Source organism: Malus domestica, chromosome 06 (assembly GCF_042453785.1).
Source record: "Malus domestica chromosome 06, GDT2T_hap1".
In the NCBI taxonomy this organism is placed as follows: domain Eukaryota; kingdom Viridiplantae; phylum Streptophyta; class Magnoliopsida; order Rosales; family Rosaceae; genus Malus; species Malus domestica.
In genome coordinates, this window is record NC_091666.1 from 5481133 (window position 1) to 5499095 (window position 17963).

The 17963-nt window shown below is 38.4% G+C and overlaps 3 protein-coding genes across 3 annotated transcripts; 1 reads left to right on the top strand and 2 right to left on the bottom strand.

Annotated features, from left to right (window-relative positions):
* Window positions 1-6372: 6372 nt before the first annotated feature.
* On the top strand, window positions 6373-7291 carry LOC114825429 (uncharacterized mitochondrial protein AtMg00810-like). Its single transcript, XM_029104144.2, has 3 exons — window positions 6373-6498; window positions 6575-7108; window positions 7229-7291. The coding sequence occupies exons 1-3, from the start codon at window positions 6373-6375 to the stop codon at window positions 7289-7291; spliced, it is 723 nt and encodes a 240-aa protein (XP_028959977.2).
* A 258-nt stretch (window positions 7292-7549) lies between these two features.
* Window positions 7550-8932, bottom strand: LOC103409467 (probable 2-oxoglutarate-dependent dioxygenase AOP1). The gene is made up of 3 exons (XM_008348284.4): window positions 8518-8932; window positions 8102-8423; window positions 7550-7913 (listed from the first exon to the last, which is right to left on the bottom strand). Exons 1-3 carry the CDS (start codon window positions 8877-8879, stop codon window positions 7668-7670), a joined length of 930 nt encoding a protein of 309 aa, XP_008346506.3. The 5' UTR covers window positions 8880-8932; the 3' UTR covers window positions 7550-7667.
* A 5405-nt stretch (window positions 8933-14337) lies between these two features.
* Window positions 14338-17763, bottom strand: LOC103437022 (deoxypodophyllotoxin synthase-like). The gene is made up of 2 exons (XM_008375488.4): window positions 14973-17763; window positions 14338-14784 (listed from the first exon to the last, which is right to left on the bottom strand). Exons 1-2 carry the CDS (start codon window positions 15417-15419, stop codon window positions 14539-14541), a joined length of 693 nt encoding a protein of 230 aa, XP_008373710.3. The 5' UTR covers window positions 15420-17763; the 3' UTR covers window positions 14338-14538.
* Window positions 17764-17963: the final 200 nt, after the last annotated feature.

Below are 17963 nucleotides of genomic sequence, written 5' to 3' on the forward strand. Positions count from 1 at the left end.
GACACCCTTGAGAAAACCGAAACCTACATATGTCAACCAAATGATTTATCTTTCCACTAATTTGACAAGGAATATGAGGAGTTGTTCCAAACTGTGGAGCCGAGCCAAGAATACCCGAACCAGAATTACCATTGTTGAAGAATGCTTTAGAGTTATTGAACCTGGTATTCGAATTAGATCTGCCCGTGTTCCAATTGCTGAAAGATTTATAGCCAGGGTTGGTGTTATATGAAGAATATGGCTTACCAGATTGAGACTGTGACTGAAAAGTGGAGGGTTTTGGAGATTGAGCCACTAATACATTGAGCATAGGAGTAGTATCAAGAGTCTCAAGCATGGCTTCTTCTGCAAGCAACTGTGACCTAAGATCCTTCAAGGAAATAACTAATTCACCCCCTTATCACATACTGAATTACGTTGTACTCAAAGAATAGACCATTGAGGGTAGGGATCACAATATCATTATCCTAAAAAAAAACCACTGCAGCTGACAGATAATCCCTAGCTTCTTTAATTATTTGAAGATACACAGTGACAAAATCAGTACCCTTCTTGATAGTTTGTAACTCAGACTTCATCTGAAAAATGCTTGTCCGAGTAACAGTGGAGAACTGTTCTTTGAGTCGAGTTTATAAGTCTTGAGCACTTGTACTACCAATTGCATAGGAAATCACTGGTGGAGATAACGTAGCAGTGATGAGTTGCACCAATGCGCGATCGTGCATCCTCCAAACCAAGTAGTCATCTGATTCCTTATGAACAAAAGACGAATCAGATGGTATGTAGAATTGCATAAATGTTATTTCAGTAAGTTATGTGTTCTTACTAGAATCAGCAATCATGTTGTACATGTAATGTTTTGGAGGGACCGTAGAATGCGGGTATTGGAATTGGATTGAATTTATTTGTTATTTCAGCTTATCTAAACAAGTATGTGCACTATTTGAAGTTATATATAACATATAGTAGTTTGCATTTGTGGCAACACTAAGACACCGAGTGAACTTATATTGCAGTAGAGAGTTTTCCTTCAAGCTAATTGCCATTATATTTTTGAAAGAAAAAAACCTTCTATGCATTGGTATTTTGAGTAACCACGAAACCATATCATTTATGAATTGGATTGAATTTCTGAAGACTACTGCTGCCGTATCACAACATATATATGCATTGAATTTTTTTTTTTTTCTAATTGTGCTGATGTCGTAGCTTATTAGAAGTCATAAGGCGGTGACAACTGCACCCCGTTCGATTCACCTGCCTCCTACTTCAGCTACCACTGCTCCAGCAGAAATGGATCCCATGCCGGTTAATTCGATTGATCCAATTGATCTGGTTGGTCCCCAAGTCTCCCAGGCGTCGACATCATCAGCCTCTTCAGTCGTGCTACTTGTTAACACCAAGCATGGTCACCGCTGCACCCGCACACCTAACATGATATCGGTATCCACTACTGATGCCTTAGGATCATAACAAGGTAAAGTTAAAAAACTCCCTTTATTTCTTTGTGAATTTAGTTATTCATATATTAAGTTCAATCAAAATTGTTACATACTGTAATTGTGCATTTGGTCCCAACTTGGCTTATTCAACTGTTGTGATTGTTGTTAGATATCATTTATTATTCATTACAATGTCCAGGGTTTGAGAAATGTTATAACTTTAGGTGAGGTTTTGCAGAAATTTCGGTATAATTTGTAGTGTTTATTTTATTTTTTTTATTTTTTCCAGCAAAGAAAAATACCCGGGGACTTTGTCACCAGTTGAAGACGGTGAATGTCACTCGGGTGACCAACGAACGTATCACGATCGCATAAACTGACTGGCATCAAGCTGTACCAACAGCAGAGCAGCATAGCTCATTGGCCCACAACATTGGTCATGTTGTTTGGCCCTATTGCCCTATGCGATTGAAGTTTTGGAAGGCGATGCCAGACGAGGTGAGGATGAAGGTACGCGATTATTTGTCGATAAGTATCCTAACTTTTTATTGCTTTTCCTTTAAAGTTGATATATTTATATTAATTAATGTATGTAAGTAATTTGTTACATTGTAGACAAACTACAATTTCGATGACATCAACAACAATATGTTGGCGTATGTCGGCAGGCTCTTCGCTAAACGATACAAGTAGTGAAAGAGCGACATGCACCAATATTTTCAGACATTTGATGATCCACAAGTTGCACTTAAGGAGGGTTGCCCGAAGAAGTTTAAGGACTGGGAAGAAAATTGGGCATGGCTTTGCAATCATTTTCAGGAGCCCGACTATGTGGTACATTTTTTATATTAAGTCTAAAAGTATTATACGTTTCTTACTAATGTTTATTGATTTTTTTATATTTCATTTAAATTACAACTAATACGTTTATTTTGTGTATAATAGAAAAAAGCGAAAGCCAACAATATCAATCGTGAGAAGAAGATTCTTCTCCACCATTCGGGTTCGAGGCCCTTCTCATATAGGATGGAGGTGAGGCGGCTGGTAATAGTAAAGCTCTTCATATTCAATTTTTAATATGTCAATAATATTAATTTTTTTCGTACTAACATTTTTCTTCTCTTATTCTATTCAGGGGGGTTCAAAATTCTCAGAGATCGACGTCTTTGCAGACGTTTATGTTCAACCCGGGGATGAGTTGGCTGAGTCATTTCATGTAAGTATTCTTCAATTGTAATTACTATCTTACGCATTCAAGTATCATGGTTATTATTAGTATTTCATGTTATATTACACAGGCGACGATGATGGAGAAGAGGCAGTCGGTTCTTCAGGAGTCCGCCTCCCAGCTTCCTCTTGAGACTCCGATCGAGTCCATGGATCCCCCCGGCGGGGTTTTAGATCCTTACACACACCTTGGATTAGATTCTCGGGCAGAGGTCAAGGACATAATGTACGAGGATGGGGAATGCCCAGCGGCGGGAACCTAGAGCCTCTTAATCTTCGTAGTCGAAGGGTGAGGTGGCAGCCTTGACAACAGAGATGGCCTGCCTTAGGACTGAGCTCACCTCGTATAAGAGCTAGATGTCACTGATCGTAAAAGCCCTCAGTGAGTCCGGCATTTGTCTCCCAGATATTCGTACCCCGTCGACGTTTGAGCCCCTCCAACTCGAGCATGCCTAGAACTCCGCCCCTTTAACCTTTAAGCCCGTCCTTAACCCCTATGCCTTCTTGCCTTAAGCTTTCCAACCGCCTGCGAACAACGACCTCGTAGATTATTCCACCTTTTTTGCTTAGTTTTTTACTCCTTTACTTTTTAAACTTTTGCTTTTTATTTTAAATAAATATTTTTCTCTTCATTACATTTTTTTATTGCAATTGAATTTTATTATTTTATTACTAAATTAAAACCAGAACAATTTTTTTTTTTTTTGCGCAACGAATACCTTCGTCTTGCATAATTTTATGCGACTAATAACATGTCGTTAAGCAAGAATAACATGCCATCACGCAAAGTGTTTAGAGACGAAGATTAGTCTTGTTCCTAAAAATTTGGTGCGACGAAGGCGAAACAGTCGATCCTTCTTCTCCGCGACCAATGTGTTTATTCGTCGCGCAAAGTCTTTCTTCACGATTTTTGCACGACGGATTCTGCGCGACGAAGTTTTCGTCACACAGACGTTTGTGCAACGGATAAAACCCGGATTGCTTTCTCAAAAATCGAAGAGGCACCACTCTCCGAATCTCGAGAGCCAAACTCTCAACAGGATTAAGTGCTCAAAAATCGAAGAAGCTCCGCCCTCCGAATCTCGAGAGCCAGACTCCCAACAGGATTACTTTCTCAAAAATCGAAGAGACACTACTCTCCGAATCTCAAGAGTCAGACTCCCAACAAGATTGCTTTCTCAAAAATTGAAGAGGCACCGTTCTCTGAATCTCGAGAGCCAAATTCCCGACAAGATTGCTTGTTCAAAAACCGAAGAGGCACCGCTCTCCGAACTTCGAAAGCCTGATTTCCTTGGATAAAGCTTGTTTGTAATCTTTACACGCAACATCAGCTTTCCAGATACCACAGACCATTTTTTCAAAATGCTCTGACAAAGTTAAAACATGTGAAGCTTGCAGCTCCCACTACATTGTTATGACCAAGAAGGGTAAAGGAATAACACTACTACTTGTTGTTAGGGAGACCCCTATATATGTCGACCTCTATCCTCCACAGCCAGGCAAACCTGCAAAAAAAAATGCTCAACTTTTCTTCACATCCCAGATGGCACTCTCAGCAGAGTTTATCGAAATACTCAGCTTCTTTTCCTCCCAATAATACCTTTGCAAACAAGCCACACCAGAGTAAGAGCATCTCATATCATCAGGGTTAAAAGCAAGAGTATCCCATATCATGCTTTTTCCCTGTCTTTTCCTTTGACCTTGTTCTTACCTGCAAGACAATGAGAAAGAGAGCAATCAGTCAGCACTTAGAATCAAGCTTCTAGTCAGGAACTGACTGCCTGGAACCCCATGCCTGATTACTTACCTGGCATTGCTCTTGAGTACTCATCTTCAACATCTTATGCTTCCAGAGAAGATACCACATCTCCCTGATGAACAGATAGGGCAAGTGAGAATGATACAAGGAAGCATGTGGAGACAAGCGTAACAAAACACATGCCGATACATCCACTACTTTGTCAACAGCAAAAGTATCCCATATCATCAGGGTCGAACGTACTCCAGATTTGATGGACTTGTTTTGACCCTCAAATTCTTAAGTCAGCCTTATACTCCGGAGGAAACTAGAAAACCATCCAGCCCAATTCAAGAATAAGCCTGTGGAAAGTTACTTCTTCAAAAGCAAAAGTATCTCATATCATCTTTTCTCCATTTGCTTCTCCTTATCTTTGTTGATGTTTACGATATAAGGAGAAGGAGAACAATCAACCGGAAGCCAAAGTCGAACCTCTGATCCAGGTTGCTTGCTTGGAACTCTGATTACTTACCTTGTCTGTTACCTCCTTCGGCAAATCTCCTAGCTCGGCGACTTGGGGGACTCCTACTATAGGGTTTGTATCGCACTTGACCAAGCCCGAAACTACAAGTAAGCTTCAAGTGAAATTGATACATTACCTTTTGCATCTTCATCAGTTAAAGATAGCACCCCTGGATGGAGGAAAAGTACTTCCAGAGAAGATGCCACATCTACATATGAGACAGATAAGGCAAGTGAAAATGATATCACACTTCGGTACTTAGAAGTTTCGTGATTACTCAAGGGCTTGGATCTTGCAAAACCCCAACCGAGGAGCTTCCTTCACTCAGAAACTTAGGGGAGCACTGTTTGTACCATACTTGACCAATCCTGAAACTACTGAGCACTGGTCAACGTTATACCTTCAAGGACCCAGAAGAGTTTCCCTCCAACCAGGAGGCCAATCACAGCGCGACATGTGTCGACATCAGAAGCCAATCATAGCGCGACACGTGTCAACATCAGAAGCCAATCACAACACGACACGTTTCAATGTCATAATGAAACTAGAAACTCTCTTCTATAAATAGAGATCATTCTTTCACAATATTGCCTAATGTCATTTGTACTAAATCATTCACTAATACTCACTAAAGGAGAGCTTGAACCTATGTACTTGTGTAAGCCCTTCACAATTAATAAGAACTCCTCTACTCCGTGGACGTAGCCAATTTGGGTGAACCACGTACATCTTGTGTTTGCTTCCCTGTCTCTATCCATTTACATACTTATCCACACTAGTGACCAGAGCAATCTAGCGAACGTTACAAACTTAATATTTTCTGTTGTACCAAAGTCCTCACTGATTTTGTGCATCAACAAATATCATAGACGTATTGCATGTTAGATATACGTTCTTACTTGAATATCATGAGGAGAATATGTATTAGGAAAACTAACCTTCAAAGTTGCATATGTAGATCATAAGTAATTGATAAAGATACATAGGATTGTTATGGTGATGGTTGAACCCTAGTACTTTTATAAATTGGTATTTAAAAACTCTCTTCCTTCAACTTCTTAATTTTGGCTGAATTTATTATTTGGTTTTTAATTAAAATTCGTTTTTAATATTACCCAAACTCCGCATCATCTTTCTCAATTTCTAGTTTAAGTAAGTAATTAGGAATTGGTTTTACATAAATTATTTGAATAGTCCTTGTAGAATGACCTTGCATAAGCATATATACTACAACAACCTTGTATTCTTGCAAGTATTTTGTGTGATTTTAACCTTCTTTACATAGGTACTAAAAATCCTATCAAGAGGCTTACGTGAAGCAACCTCAAGGTTTTGTGGATTCTAAGCATCCTGATAATGTGTGCAAATTGGTTAAATCTCCTTATGGTTTGAAATAGGCACCTAGGGCCTAGAATCCTAAGTTTACATGATATCTTCCAGTAATGGGGTTTACAGTGTCTCAATGTGATACAAGTTTGTTTTTCAAACATGATGGAACAGATGTTATTGCATTATTGTTGTATGTTGATGATATTATGTTTACAGGATCTAATGAAACTAAATTTCAGGTTGTTATTCAAGATTTGGGAGATGTCTTTGATCTTAAAGATATAGGAAGATTATCTTGTTTTTTTGGGATTGCAGATTCAGTACAGACATAATGGTGATATTTTCTTGAATCAATCCAAGTATGCCAAAGATTTGATCCATAAAGCTAGTATGGATAGTTGTAAACCTGCATCCACATCATGTAAGCCACACACTCAGCTCTTAGTAACTGAAGGAACTCCTCTAGGTGATCCTACTATGTATAGAAATCGTGATGGTGCCTTACAGTACCTCACATTCATCAGACCGGATCTTTCTTATGCTGGGAACATGGCTTGTCAGTATATGAATCAACCTACTGATGTACACTATGGTCTTATGAAAAGAATCCTCATATATGTTCAAGGTACTGTCACTTGTGGTATTACTTGTTCTACATGTCATGACAACTATATTACTACATTCTTTGATTCGGATTGGGCAGTTGATCCTAATACTAGAAGGTGTATTACTGGTTTTGTGATGTATGTGCGACACAATCCCATCTCTTGGCAATCCAAGAAACATTCATCAGTTTCTAGAAGCTCCACTGAGGCAAAATATAAGGCCTTGGCACATTGTGCAGCTGATGTAGTATGGATTAGATTGCTGCTCAAAGATCTTCATCAATTTTTGTCAGCACCACCATTGCTACATTGTGATAATCTCTCTACATTAGCCTTATGTTCTAATCTTGTGTTTCATACTCAGATTAAACATTTATTGTGCAAAGAGAAGTATGCAATTGAGCCATGTGGATATAATGAAGCCTAGCAACTTGCTATTGTTGATCACGAACAACCCCTTTGGGGCTACTATAATAATGTGTGCATCACGAATATTTATTGTTTTTTTATTTATCTTGCACTTACGAAAATCAACCCAACACCGAAAGAAGACTTTCAAGAAACTAAAGGATTCTAGAACGGTGGTGGCAGCCAAATAAACCAAATGACGGCTGCCAATTATTCAAACGGTGCTCCAACTGGACAGTAAATAAGAAACAACGCCATGACATAACCATACCAAACAACAAAAACAGGCTACATAGCCTTATGTTTTGATAGGAAAGAAATACAAAGAAACGAGAAGAGGTAAAGAAAGGTAAATAAGGAGAGGAAATTGGATTGTAGCCTTAGACCTAGATAAATCAAACGCCACAATATGCCTTGACGGTATAGTCAGGTCCAAGGCTGGAGGCATTTTTCTTTACATATTGAGTATATTCCCAGTTATTCAATGGCTTATACTGTAGGGGGTGGTCCTCGTCTATAAACTCCTTCGGTGTATGTGTTTCCCCTACCCTGAATGAAAATAGTCCGATTGAGTGTCGTACAACATTCTCGCTCAAGATCACTCGATGTTTACAAGCTCGTATTTTGTCGTTACTCCAAACCTGAGTCAAGCAAAACCACGCAAACATTCCCGCTAAGAAATATATTATTATACATTTTCCAAAACAAAATATTGATAATTTGATTACAAAATATATCATTTCAAATGTTTTGCACCTTTAGAAATTAACAATAGTTATGATAATTTGATTACGTACGTACGTATCACATAATTGTGTTTGCGGCATACCTGAAATCCATCACCTGCTAGAAATATGAAGGACGAAGGCAGAGGATCAATGCATATCCACTCATCGTTCTTTGAATATATTTCCAGACCTTTGACATGATTTTGATAGAGTATGGTGCTAAAGTTTGAGTCTGTATGACCGGGGAGACCCAAATTAGTTCCAGTTTTCTCAGGCTCACTATATTTGTTAAATCGGCACATGTGAGTAGTCGATTCAAGGTGATCATCAAGGTACTCCTCTACACCATAGTTTTCAAACACCATTCTCGTGACAGCATGATGTAGTTCTTCCATTACTTTTGTATACAAATCAGCAGTCTCACTGCCCAACAAAGAACAAATTAACTGTGTAAATGTACGTAAAAAAAATTTAGCATTTCAATGTTTATGGTAGCATTAAGTTGAGTAAATCATACCGAAATACATTATGTCCATTGGGCCAAAAATGATGTTCGAATATTTGAGTTTGTTCCGGGTCTGTAGCACCAGCAATCCCCAAGCTTTCATAAGCGGCGTTGCCAACTTTTATGTAGCCAGTGGGATAAGGCTTTTCATAAAAACTTTTCACTTTTTTTTCAGTTGGAAAATCAAACAACTCGGCCAACGTATCGAAGAAGGTACTGCGAAGCTCCAAAGAAATTTTGTCGGGTAATATTGCCACAAAACAGCCAAGCTCGTCGAGTGCATGGCAAATGTCTTCGCGTATTGAGAGCCAAGAACTTGTCCCAGGCTTAAAGCAGTCTTCATTGGAGAAATCTACTATTGCTAGTTTGGCCATTGTTTGAGTATACTATATGTGAAGAGGTTTTGAGGGTTCTAGGTTAAAATGCTAGATGTATGTTCCTAACCAACCAAAGTGACATTTATAGAGAAGCATGCAAGTTATGTATTTTATGATTTCTTTAATAGATTATACTTATTTTTTTAATTTTTTAATACCCTCTTGTTGAATTATTGTTTAAAGGATTTAAATTTAATTACTGAATTATATTTTGTTGTTAAAAAATATTAAAAAAAATGAAGCCCACTATAAACGACCCACTACCTGGGTTTTATTTTTTATTTTTTTAGGGTAGTGCAATCTACACACTTTTTTTTTTATCAATAGGAATTCCATTAATAAAGCAACATGGAGAAGAAAATACAAAAAGACTCCTTAGAAAGGGAGAAGATAAGCACCCATTTTTACTTGTCACATATCTTCTGTTAATTTCTTGTCTTTGATCTTCTTCAATTCATTCAATCCAACGGCCAAAATTGAGAGAGGTATGTTAAAAGTAAAAAATGGTGTATGGATAACGCACTCCTCTAGAGATTACAAAGTATTACTAGTTAGTTTAGAATATAAAACATTTGAACCCTATAATGCAGTAGATTGAAAAAGAATGCTCCATCCAGTAGGCAATCCACTACTTTAGTATGTACACCTGATTTGCGTGTCTTATTATTGTAATAATCTACTCTCCCTTGGGCCTGTAAAGAAGATTTAAATCATAGAAAATACGAATCAGGCTTACATGCCACGCTGTGAACAGTTGTGAAGTCTTGTCCTCTATTATTTGGAGTTTGCATTCATGATTAGATTTCTTACTTAGATGCGGTAATGGAAGCACAAGACAATCACAACCAACAAAAATCTGCATAATTTCTTGTAATTAGTGGTTGAGTGATATACGTCGTGCTCCGACTGAATGCAATAATAAAGTTAAGTCGACGTAATTTACTTGATATTAGAACACTAGATGCAAAGTTGGATTACTGTAATTTAGTGATATACGACTTCATAAATCGCATTCCTTGTAGCCTGTAGGACAGAGCTAACATAACTAAAAGTATCTTTAGGGTAGTCTGACAAAGAGCAAGTCCGTTAGCATAAGGGATGGAGGTTCGGTTTTGGCAAGATAATTGGATCCTGGGAATAACGGGGGGGGCACCCTACTCCTCTTAATCCTTCGGTAATCAATAGGGAGTGCAAAGTTGCAGAGTTCATTGATCCGAGTTCGAGGACTTGGAACTTGGACCTTCTCTCAAACTTTATCTCGGATTCAGAGAGCGATACCATCTCTAAAATCTATGTGGGGCTGCTTTTATGTCCTGATAAGCTTGTCTGGCCTTATGAGAGAAATGGTTCTTTTTCAGTGAAGTCCGGATATTGGAGAAATCACAATAGACACCCATGCATAAACCTTGATCGCCCGTCCTCCTCACGCAGTGTTCATCCTCGGATTTGGGTTTGGTTATGGAGTTGTAAGGCTCCCCCTAAGATGAAGAACTTTCTTTGGCGAGCTCTTAAGGAGGCTTGTGCTACTAACTCCAATTTGTTTCGACGTAGGTGTGCCACTTCCCCACTTTGCCCAGTTTGTAATGAATGTGTGGAGACCATGGAGCATATTCTCCTTCTGTGTCATTGGGTGTCTAGAGTATGGTTTGGGGGTCCGTTGAATGTTCAGATCAATCAAAGCTCAATTACTACTTTGGCTGAGTGGGTGTATGGGGCGATAAATCAAAATATGGGTTGTCAGGAGGATCTCGCTCGGTCTATGAGGTACCTGAATTTTACATGTTGATTTATTTGGAGAGCCCAATGTGATGCTGTTTTCAACGGTGTTAAGCCCTCACCTATTCGATCTATTCGAACTATCATTACTGCTTTGGAGTCTTTTATGCAAGCCTCCGCCCCCCTACTGTTATCATCCACAATCCAAACTAGTCGTCCTCGAGGTACGCGCCTTCTCACTCTTTGGTCTCCTCCCCCAGTCAATAAGATTAAGGTGAATGTTGATGCGTGTTGGAGGAGGGACTCCTGTTGTGGTAAGATTGGGACTGTGGCCCGTGATTGGTTGTCGGGTTGCAGGGCGGTTAAAAGTGTATGGATGCATGCATCTTCGGTTAGGATGGCTGAAGCTCTTGCTATTCTGGAAGGGTGCTTGTTGGCTAAGTGTTTCCAAGTGCAAGAGGTGGTAATTGAGTCGAACGCACAAGGGGTTATTCGGTCCCTCAATTCCCCTTCTTTGAGCTGTGATTGGGACCTTCTCCCAATTCTTAGCCGTATCTTGGATGTTGGGAGGAGTTTTCATTCATGCTCCTGGTCGTGGATTCCACGATCGGCAAATATGGCGGCGGATTTTGTAGCAAGGAATATTTCACCGAAGATGTGCAGCTTTGGCTGGGTTGTTCAACCTCCATCTTCGCTAGTTGGCATTTTGAACAAAGATGGTCTTCCCTGTCCTCCTTTGTAATTGGGGATGGGTTGCACTGGTAATAGGGCGACACTAGTACCTGTTGAGGTGGTGTCTTTCTTGATCCTATTTATCTGTGTCTGTATCTTCTGGGGTTGCGAAGGTTGTTTCTCTGCGTGTTGTTTGCCCTTGTGCCTCTCTATTCTTTGAATCTATCCTTTTACCAAAAAAAAATAAAAAAAAATTTATCCATGAATATAGAGAGGTAATTGCTGCTTTCCTTCAAGTTTTATGTTAAATTTTTGGCCGAGTTTGATAGAAATTGGGTAGTTCGTAGGATCGAAAACAGAGGTCGCTTAGATTATCAATCACAATATGGTGTGAATGATATGAACAGAGAGTGAGTATGGAATTGAATGAATCTAATAGAAAAGGATTTGACAAATATATAGAGATGGAAATAACTTTTCTGGAGGAATTGTATTCTTCATGAGAAGTTATAACTTTTCACGTTGAAATACAATTGTTCGTATCTTTTTAGAATTAATTAATTAATTATATTATTTCTTTTATTAATTAATTAACTTATTTCACTACAATCATATGTATATTAGTACACTAATGTTATGGTGTACCTTTACACATGATTACACTTATTGTGAAAACCATGTTATCATAATCATATTCCAACATCTCCCACTTGATTATGATGACATAAATAGTTTCCTATTCTGATTTGTTTGTCAAGATATTACTCATAAAGAAATTCAATGTAACATCAGATATGTGACTTCTTTACCTGGTGCGCATCATTCCACTTTATTTGATAACATTTTACTCTTTAGTAAAATGGCATCATACCCAAGTAACGAGGAAAAACAATCCATACCCGATTACAAATGATGACTTAGTCGCGCACTATACGCCACAGTGTTATATAAATTATTTCTTGAAGCTTATTACGGATTTTACTTTCAGGACAATTTATTATAACATGGTTACCTCATTAGTGACCTCTATCTCTAACCGACCAAGTACTAAAGAACCAGATAGAGTCGCATATACTTGTCCATGTTTCAGGCATCCCTAAAACCATACAACGATGTCCGCCGCATGTCTCACACTACAACACATCTAGATGTTTTGCAAACCCATTGTAGTCACATGCTCTCTGATTTTTTCCAGAGACAATCCCTTGGTCATTGGATCGGCCACCATCTCTTCGGAGAGTATGTAGTCGACCTTTACCTCTCCTCTCTCCACTATATCTTGTATATAGTGATATTCAATATCAATGTGTTTTCCTTTGGAACTATTTGCTCCACTCTTTATCAGAAAGATGGCGGACTTATTATCACAAAATACATTGACGGGCTCCTTAGGTATACCTATATGTAAATTATCGAAAAATTGTGTAGCCCATACTGCAGTACTTACTGTTGTGCTACAAGATATATATTTTGCTTCCATGGTTGATTTTGCAACACAGCCTTGTTTCTTACTTAACCAAGAATCAATCGTTCCACCAAACAAGACAATGTCACCACTTGTTGACTTTCTGTCATCGAAGTCACCTGCAAAATCTACATCGCAATAACAAACTAAATCCAGATCATTTAATCCGAAACAAAGTTTCATACCTTGGATGCCTTTTAGATATCTAATAATTCTCTTTACTATCATCCAATGTTGCTTTCCAGGGTTGGATTGATATCTACTTACCAATCCAACTGCATGATATATATCAGGTCTTGTGTTGGTCATAGCATACATCAAACTTCCAACTACTTAGGCATATGGAATATTTTGCATATCAATGATGTCTTGCTTCTGTACCAGACACATATTTTTGGAAAGCATCATTCCTTTACAAATAGGTGTACTAACTAGCTTGCAATCTTGTATATTAAATCTTTTAAATATTTTATCCAAATAATTTTGTTGATCCAAATAGAGCGTTTTGGCATCTCTATCCCTAGTAATTTTAATTCCTAGAACATAAGATGCTTCTCCCATATCTTTCATTTCAAATTTGGATCCCAAATATGACTTAGTTTTTTCAATCATATCTATAGAGTTACCTGCAAGTAAGATGTTATCTACATATAGTGATAACATACAAAAATTATCTTGGCACTTCCAAGAGTAAACACAATGATCTAATGGATTTATTTTATAGCCCATTTCCATAATAGCTTGGTGAAACTTTAAATACCATTGTCTTGATGATTGACAATGATCATTCAGCCAAAATTGAGCAAGGGAAAGAAGCCGGCTGCTGTCCTTTGGCAAGTAAGTGGAAATTCGGGTGCACAAAACCATTTAATAATTGATAGATTCAAGAGAAATGATTTTCACACACTATTTGAACGAATGAAAAAATCGAAAGAGGAAGTTGATTTTCACTCACCATTGGGCGAATGACATTGGACAACATTAAACAAGGGGTGTGTAAGAGAATATACCACAAAGTGAATGGAGGAGTATGTCCTTATAACCTCTCACTCTCGAGCACTGCAGCGAAAAGAGGGGAAGGTTTTGGGAACACAAAGGTTGAGTGTAGAATAGTAACAAAACTAAAGAAAAAAGAATACAAAAAGTGCTGTTGCCCGGAATCATCAAACCCGGGTCTCCTGGGTGAAGACCGTATATCCTAACCGCTGGATGACAATGGATCCTCATGCCTAACATCTGCGTTTTAATTGTCTTAATTTTGTTCTTGTAGTTTACTCAACGTAGCAATTCAATAACAAGTCTCATTTTCAGTGAACAAATTTTGTAACATGGGTGTTATGGTTATGATGAGGATGAAAGAATGCTTCAAAATGTGTAGTATATACACTATCTTTCAGACTTTATTTGCTCTTACATCTAGTGTGCAAAACAAAGTATTCGAATGAGCCATGCGGATAAAATGAAGCCTTCTAACAACTTGCTATTGTTGGTCACGAAGAATCCTCTTAGGGGGTTAATACAATAATGCGTGCATCACAAATATTTATGATTTTTTTATTTATCTTGCACTTACGAAAATCAACCCAACACCGAAAGAAGACCTTCGAGAAACTCAATTATTCAAACGGTGCTGCAACTTGACAGCAAATAAGGGACAATGCCACGACATAAACATATACCAAACAACAACACAGGAGGCTCCACAGCATTAGGTTTGACAGGAAAGAAATACAAAGAAACGAGAAGAGGTAAAGAAAGGTAAATAAGGAAAGGAACTGGCTTGTAGCCTTAGACCAAGACAAATCAAACGCCACAATATGCCTTGACGGTATAGTCAGGTCCAAGGCTGGAGTAATTTTTCTTTGTATATTCAATATATTCCAAGTTATTCAATGGATTATACTGTAGGGGGTGGTCCTCGTCTATAAGCTCCTTCGGTGTATGTGTTTCCCCTGCCCTGAATGAAAATAGTCCGAGCGAGTACCGTACATCATTCTCGCTCAAGGTCACTTGATGTTTACAAGCTCGTATTCTATCGTTGCTCCAAACCTGAGTCAAGCAAAACCACACAAACATTCCTGCTAAGAAATGTATTATTTTACATTATCCAATACAAAATAATGATAATGTGATCACAAAATATGTCATTTCAAATGTTTTGCACCATTAGATATTAACAATAGTCATGATAATTTGATTACGCACGTACATATCACATACTTCTGTTTGTGGCATACCTGAAGTCCATCACCCGCTAGAAATACGAAGGACGAAGGCAGAGGATCAAAACATATCCACTCATCGTCCTTTGAATATATTTCCAGACCTTTGACATGATTTTGACAAAGTATGGTGCTAAAGTCTCTGTCTCTATGACTGCGGAGACCCGCATCAGCAATAGCCAAGCTTTCATAACCGGTGTTCCCAACGTTTAGGTAGCCAGTGGGGTAAGGCTTTTCATAAGAGTTTTTCACTTTGATTTCTGTTGGGAAATCAAACAACTCGTCCAACATACGGAAGAAGGTACTGCAAAGCTCCGAAGAAATTTTGTTGGGTAATATTGCCACGAAACAGCCAAGCTCCTCGAGTGCATGGCAAATGTCTTTGCGTATTGAGAGCCAAGAACTTGTCCCAGGCTTGAAGCAGTCTTCATTGGAGAAATCTACTATTGCTAGTTTGGCCATTGTTTGAGTATGTTGTGTATGAAGAGGTTTTGAGGGTTCTAGGTCAAAGTGCTAGATGTGTATACCTAACCAAAATGACATTTATAGAGAAGCATGCATGTCATGTATTTACTTATTTCTTTAATAGATTATACCTATTTTTTATTTTTTAATTACAAGTGATTACTACTTAGTTTATGATGTGAAGGATTTGAACTCGGCTAATAACGCAGTAGGTTGAAGATGAATGCTCTATTTAGTAGGCAATCCACTACTTTTCTATGTACACCTGATTTGCGTGGCTTATTATCATAATAATCTGTCTCCCTCTTGGGCTTGTAAACCAAGATTCAAATCATAGAAAATATGAACCATGTGATTCATTCCATATGTTGTCAAGTCTTGTCCTCTTTTATTTGGAGTTTGCATTCATGCGGTTTATGATAGAACCCCACTTCAACCTTTACTCAAATGTAAGATATACTAACAAAAACACTAACACAATCAAATATTCATTCCCCTTTGCATCTGCACATATCGCAGCTTATATAGCTGGTTACAGGCTAAAGAGATCCAACTCAACAATTGACACCTGGCTAACTAAGTGATGCCACTTGGCATCCTAACATTACCCCTCCCTTAGAAATCAACCTTGTCCTCAAGGTATAGCTTTAAAAATTCCAGTAGCATTCTTTTGATTATGATTTGGAAATGGATCCAACTACCTATAGGTTGATCTAGAGACAATGAGCAACATAAGCCAGTAGCATATAGCAGCAGCATTCCTATTAATTTTTCAAATTTTCTTTGAAAGGTTGAACCTTGTCAATAGGAAACTCCAACTTCTTAGCAATATCACCTGTGGAGATGGATTCCTTAAAAGTAAACTCATTTGCATGCACATCCAGCTCGGCTAAACCCCCTGATGAAAAGGCTGACTTTATGAGATCACCACACCAACAGTATGAAAGAACATGAACATTTGCATTCAAGTTTTCACTCTTGACAATTTTCTTGACAATTTTCTGGAAGAAATTAATACAACCATCTTGAAGAATGAGATGTTCACCAGCTCTTTTCACACCCTCCCAAAAAGATGAGCAATGGTGTTGACCATAGAGAAATCTTAATTGCTTTGCTTCCCCACATTCTGTTTCCTTACAATCATTAATGCGGCCCTTATTTCCCATAACCCAATTTTCACATATGGAGAGCAGTAGCAAACAAATAACCCTTCTCACGTCCATCGGAAGCTTGCGCAAGTAAAAGTTAGAGTCTCCAACTTGTATGATCATATCATTTGCCACTGAAACGCTACACCCATTTTCCGGCTTTAGCATGTACTGTGCACCAATGAAAGCTACATCCAACTTCCTCTGCTCAGCATCATTTTTTACTGAATTTGGAGCCTCCACCTTTAGCCCGAATGCCCTTCCAGTAGCACATATCACGATTGAGAACAATAAAGCAACTTGAAAACCACATTTTATCAAACAGATTGAAAGCAAGAAAGGTCGTCGCAATAGGTACAATCAAGGGGTCAGTTTCTTCCAAAAAAAATCCTCTTTCTCGCATTAAGAACAAAACCCAACTCACAGATTGCTAAGAAATCCATTGAATTGAATTCAGAGAGAAAAATAGTTCCACCTTTATCACGAATTCCTTTATGGTAGGTGAACTGAAAACTAACAGAAACAACTGCCTCATTAAAAAACCCACCAAAAGGCTGCAGTGCATCAAACAGTTGAGCAAAAGCATCTTCTTGCACCAAAATGGTTTCAACTTTTCCAGTAGATTTCGAATCAAGGAGCCTTTGAATAGTTGGTCCGCCTTTGTGAAGAATGAACTCATGGAAGCTAAGCTTCAAAGAAACAAATTTGACTGTTGGCTGCATTCCAACAAACACATGGTGGCCATACATTCCAACCATTCTTTTTGGCATGCATTCCCAAGAATTGATGGCTGTGGATTCATAAACTGATAGAAACCCACAAAACCCACTACCATTATCTTGGATTCATCACTTTTCTTATCACAAAAATTTGAAACAACCAGTTTAATTTCGTCCCGAAGATCCGTAGTGTCATTTTTCAAGAATTCACCATCACAAACAAGAAATTTAAAATTGTAAGCATCTTTGACCTGAAATTTGGAAATAAAATGCCCAGTAATAAGTGTACCTCCCGAGTCAGAAATCATCATATGATAGCCTAATTGAAGAACACAATTATTTGTTGAGTGTGGCAATTCGTCGAACACGTTGTGGCCCAAGTGAACGCCTGTTCGCTCCCTAAATCCGCCATGGGCCTCGCGGTTAAGTCGGGGATTTACTCACATATGAGATTGGCGGGGTGCGGGCGTGCCACTACTAGATGCCGCTAGTAGACGGGATTTGAATGATTGAGGTTGCGCCTTTTGACTTCAAATCAAGAGATTGTGCCATTGAGTAAGAGCGACTCAAATCAAGGTTCTTTGTTTGCCTTAAAAATAAGGACTTTACTTATGTTTGTACCATACTTGACCACTCCCGAAACTACTGAGCACCGGTCAACGTTATACCTTTAA

What these genes read in the sequence shown, in the direction of transcription:
- LOC114825429 (XM_029104144.2), top strand. Translation starts at nt 6,373, where the DNA reads ATGGGGTTTACAGTGTCTCAATGTGATACAAGTTTGTTTTTCAAACAT. An exon ending in CTAATGAAACTAAATTTCAG is followed by an intron (nt 6,499 to 6,574) that starts GTTGTTATTCAA and finishes TTGGGATTGCAG; the next exon opens with ATTCAGTACAGACATAATGG. An exon ending in TGGCACATTGTGCAGCTGAT is followed by an intron (nt 7,109 to 7,228) that starts GTAGTATGGATT and finishes TTTCATACTCAG; the next exon opens with ATTAAACATTTATTGTGCAA.
- LOC103409467 (XM_008348284.4), bottom strand. Translation starts at nt 8,879, where the DNA reads ATGGCCAAACTAGCAATAGTAGATTTCTCCAATGAAGACTGCTTTAAG. An exon ending in AATGGACATAATGTATTTCG is followed by an intron (nt 8,424 to 8,517) that starts GTATGATTTACT and finishes TTTGTTGGGCAG; the next exon opens with TGAGACTGCTGATTTGTATA. An exon ending in TAGCAGGTGATGGATTTCAG is followed by an intron (nt 7,914 to 8,101) that starts GTATGCCGCAAA and finishes TGCTTGACTCAG; the next exon opens with GTTTGGAGTAACGACAAAAT.
- LOC103437022 (XM_008375488.4), bottom strand. Translation starts at nt 15,419, where the DNA reads ATGGCCAAACTAGCAATAGTAGATTTCTCCAATGAAGACTGCTTCAAG. An exon ending in TAGCGGGTGATGGACTTCAG is followed by an intron (nt 14,785 to 14,972) that starts GTATGCCACAAA and finishes TGCTTGACTCAG; the next exon opens with GTTTGGAGCAACGATAGAAT.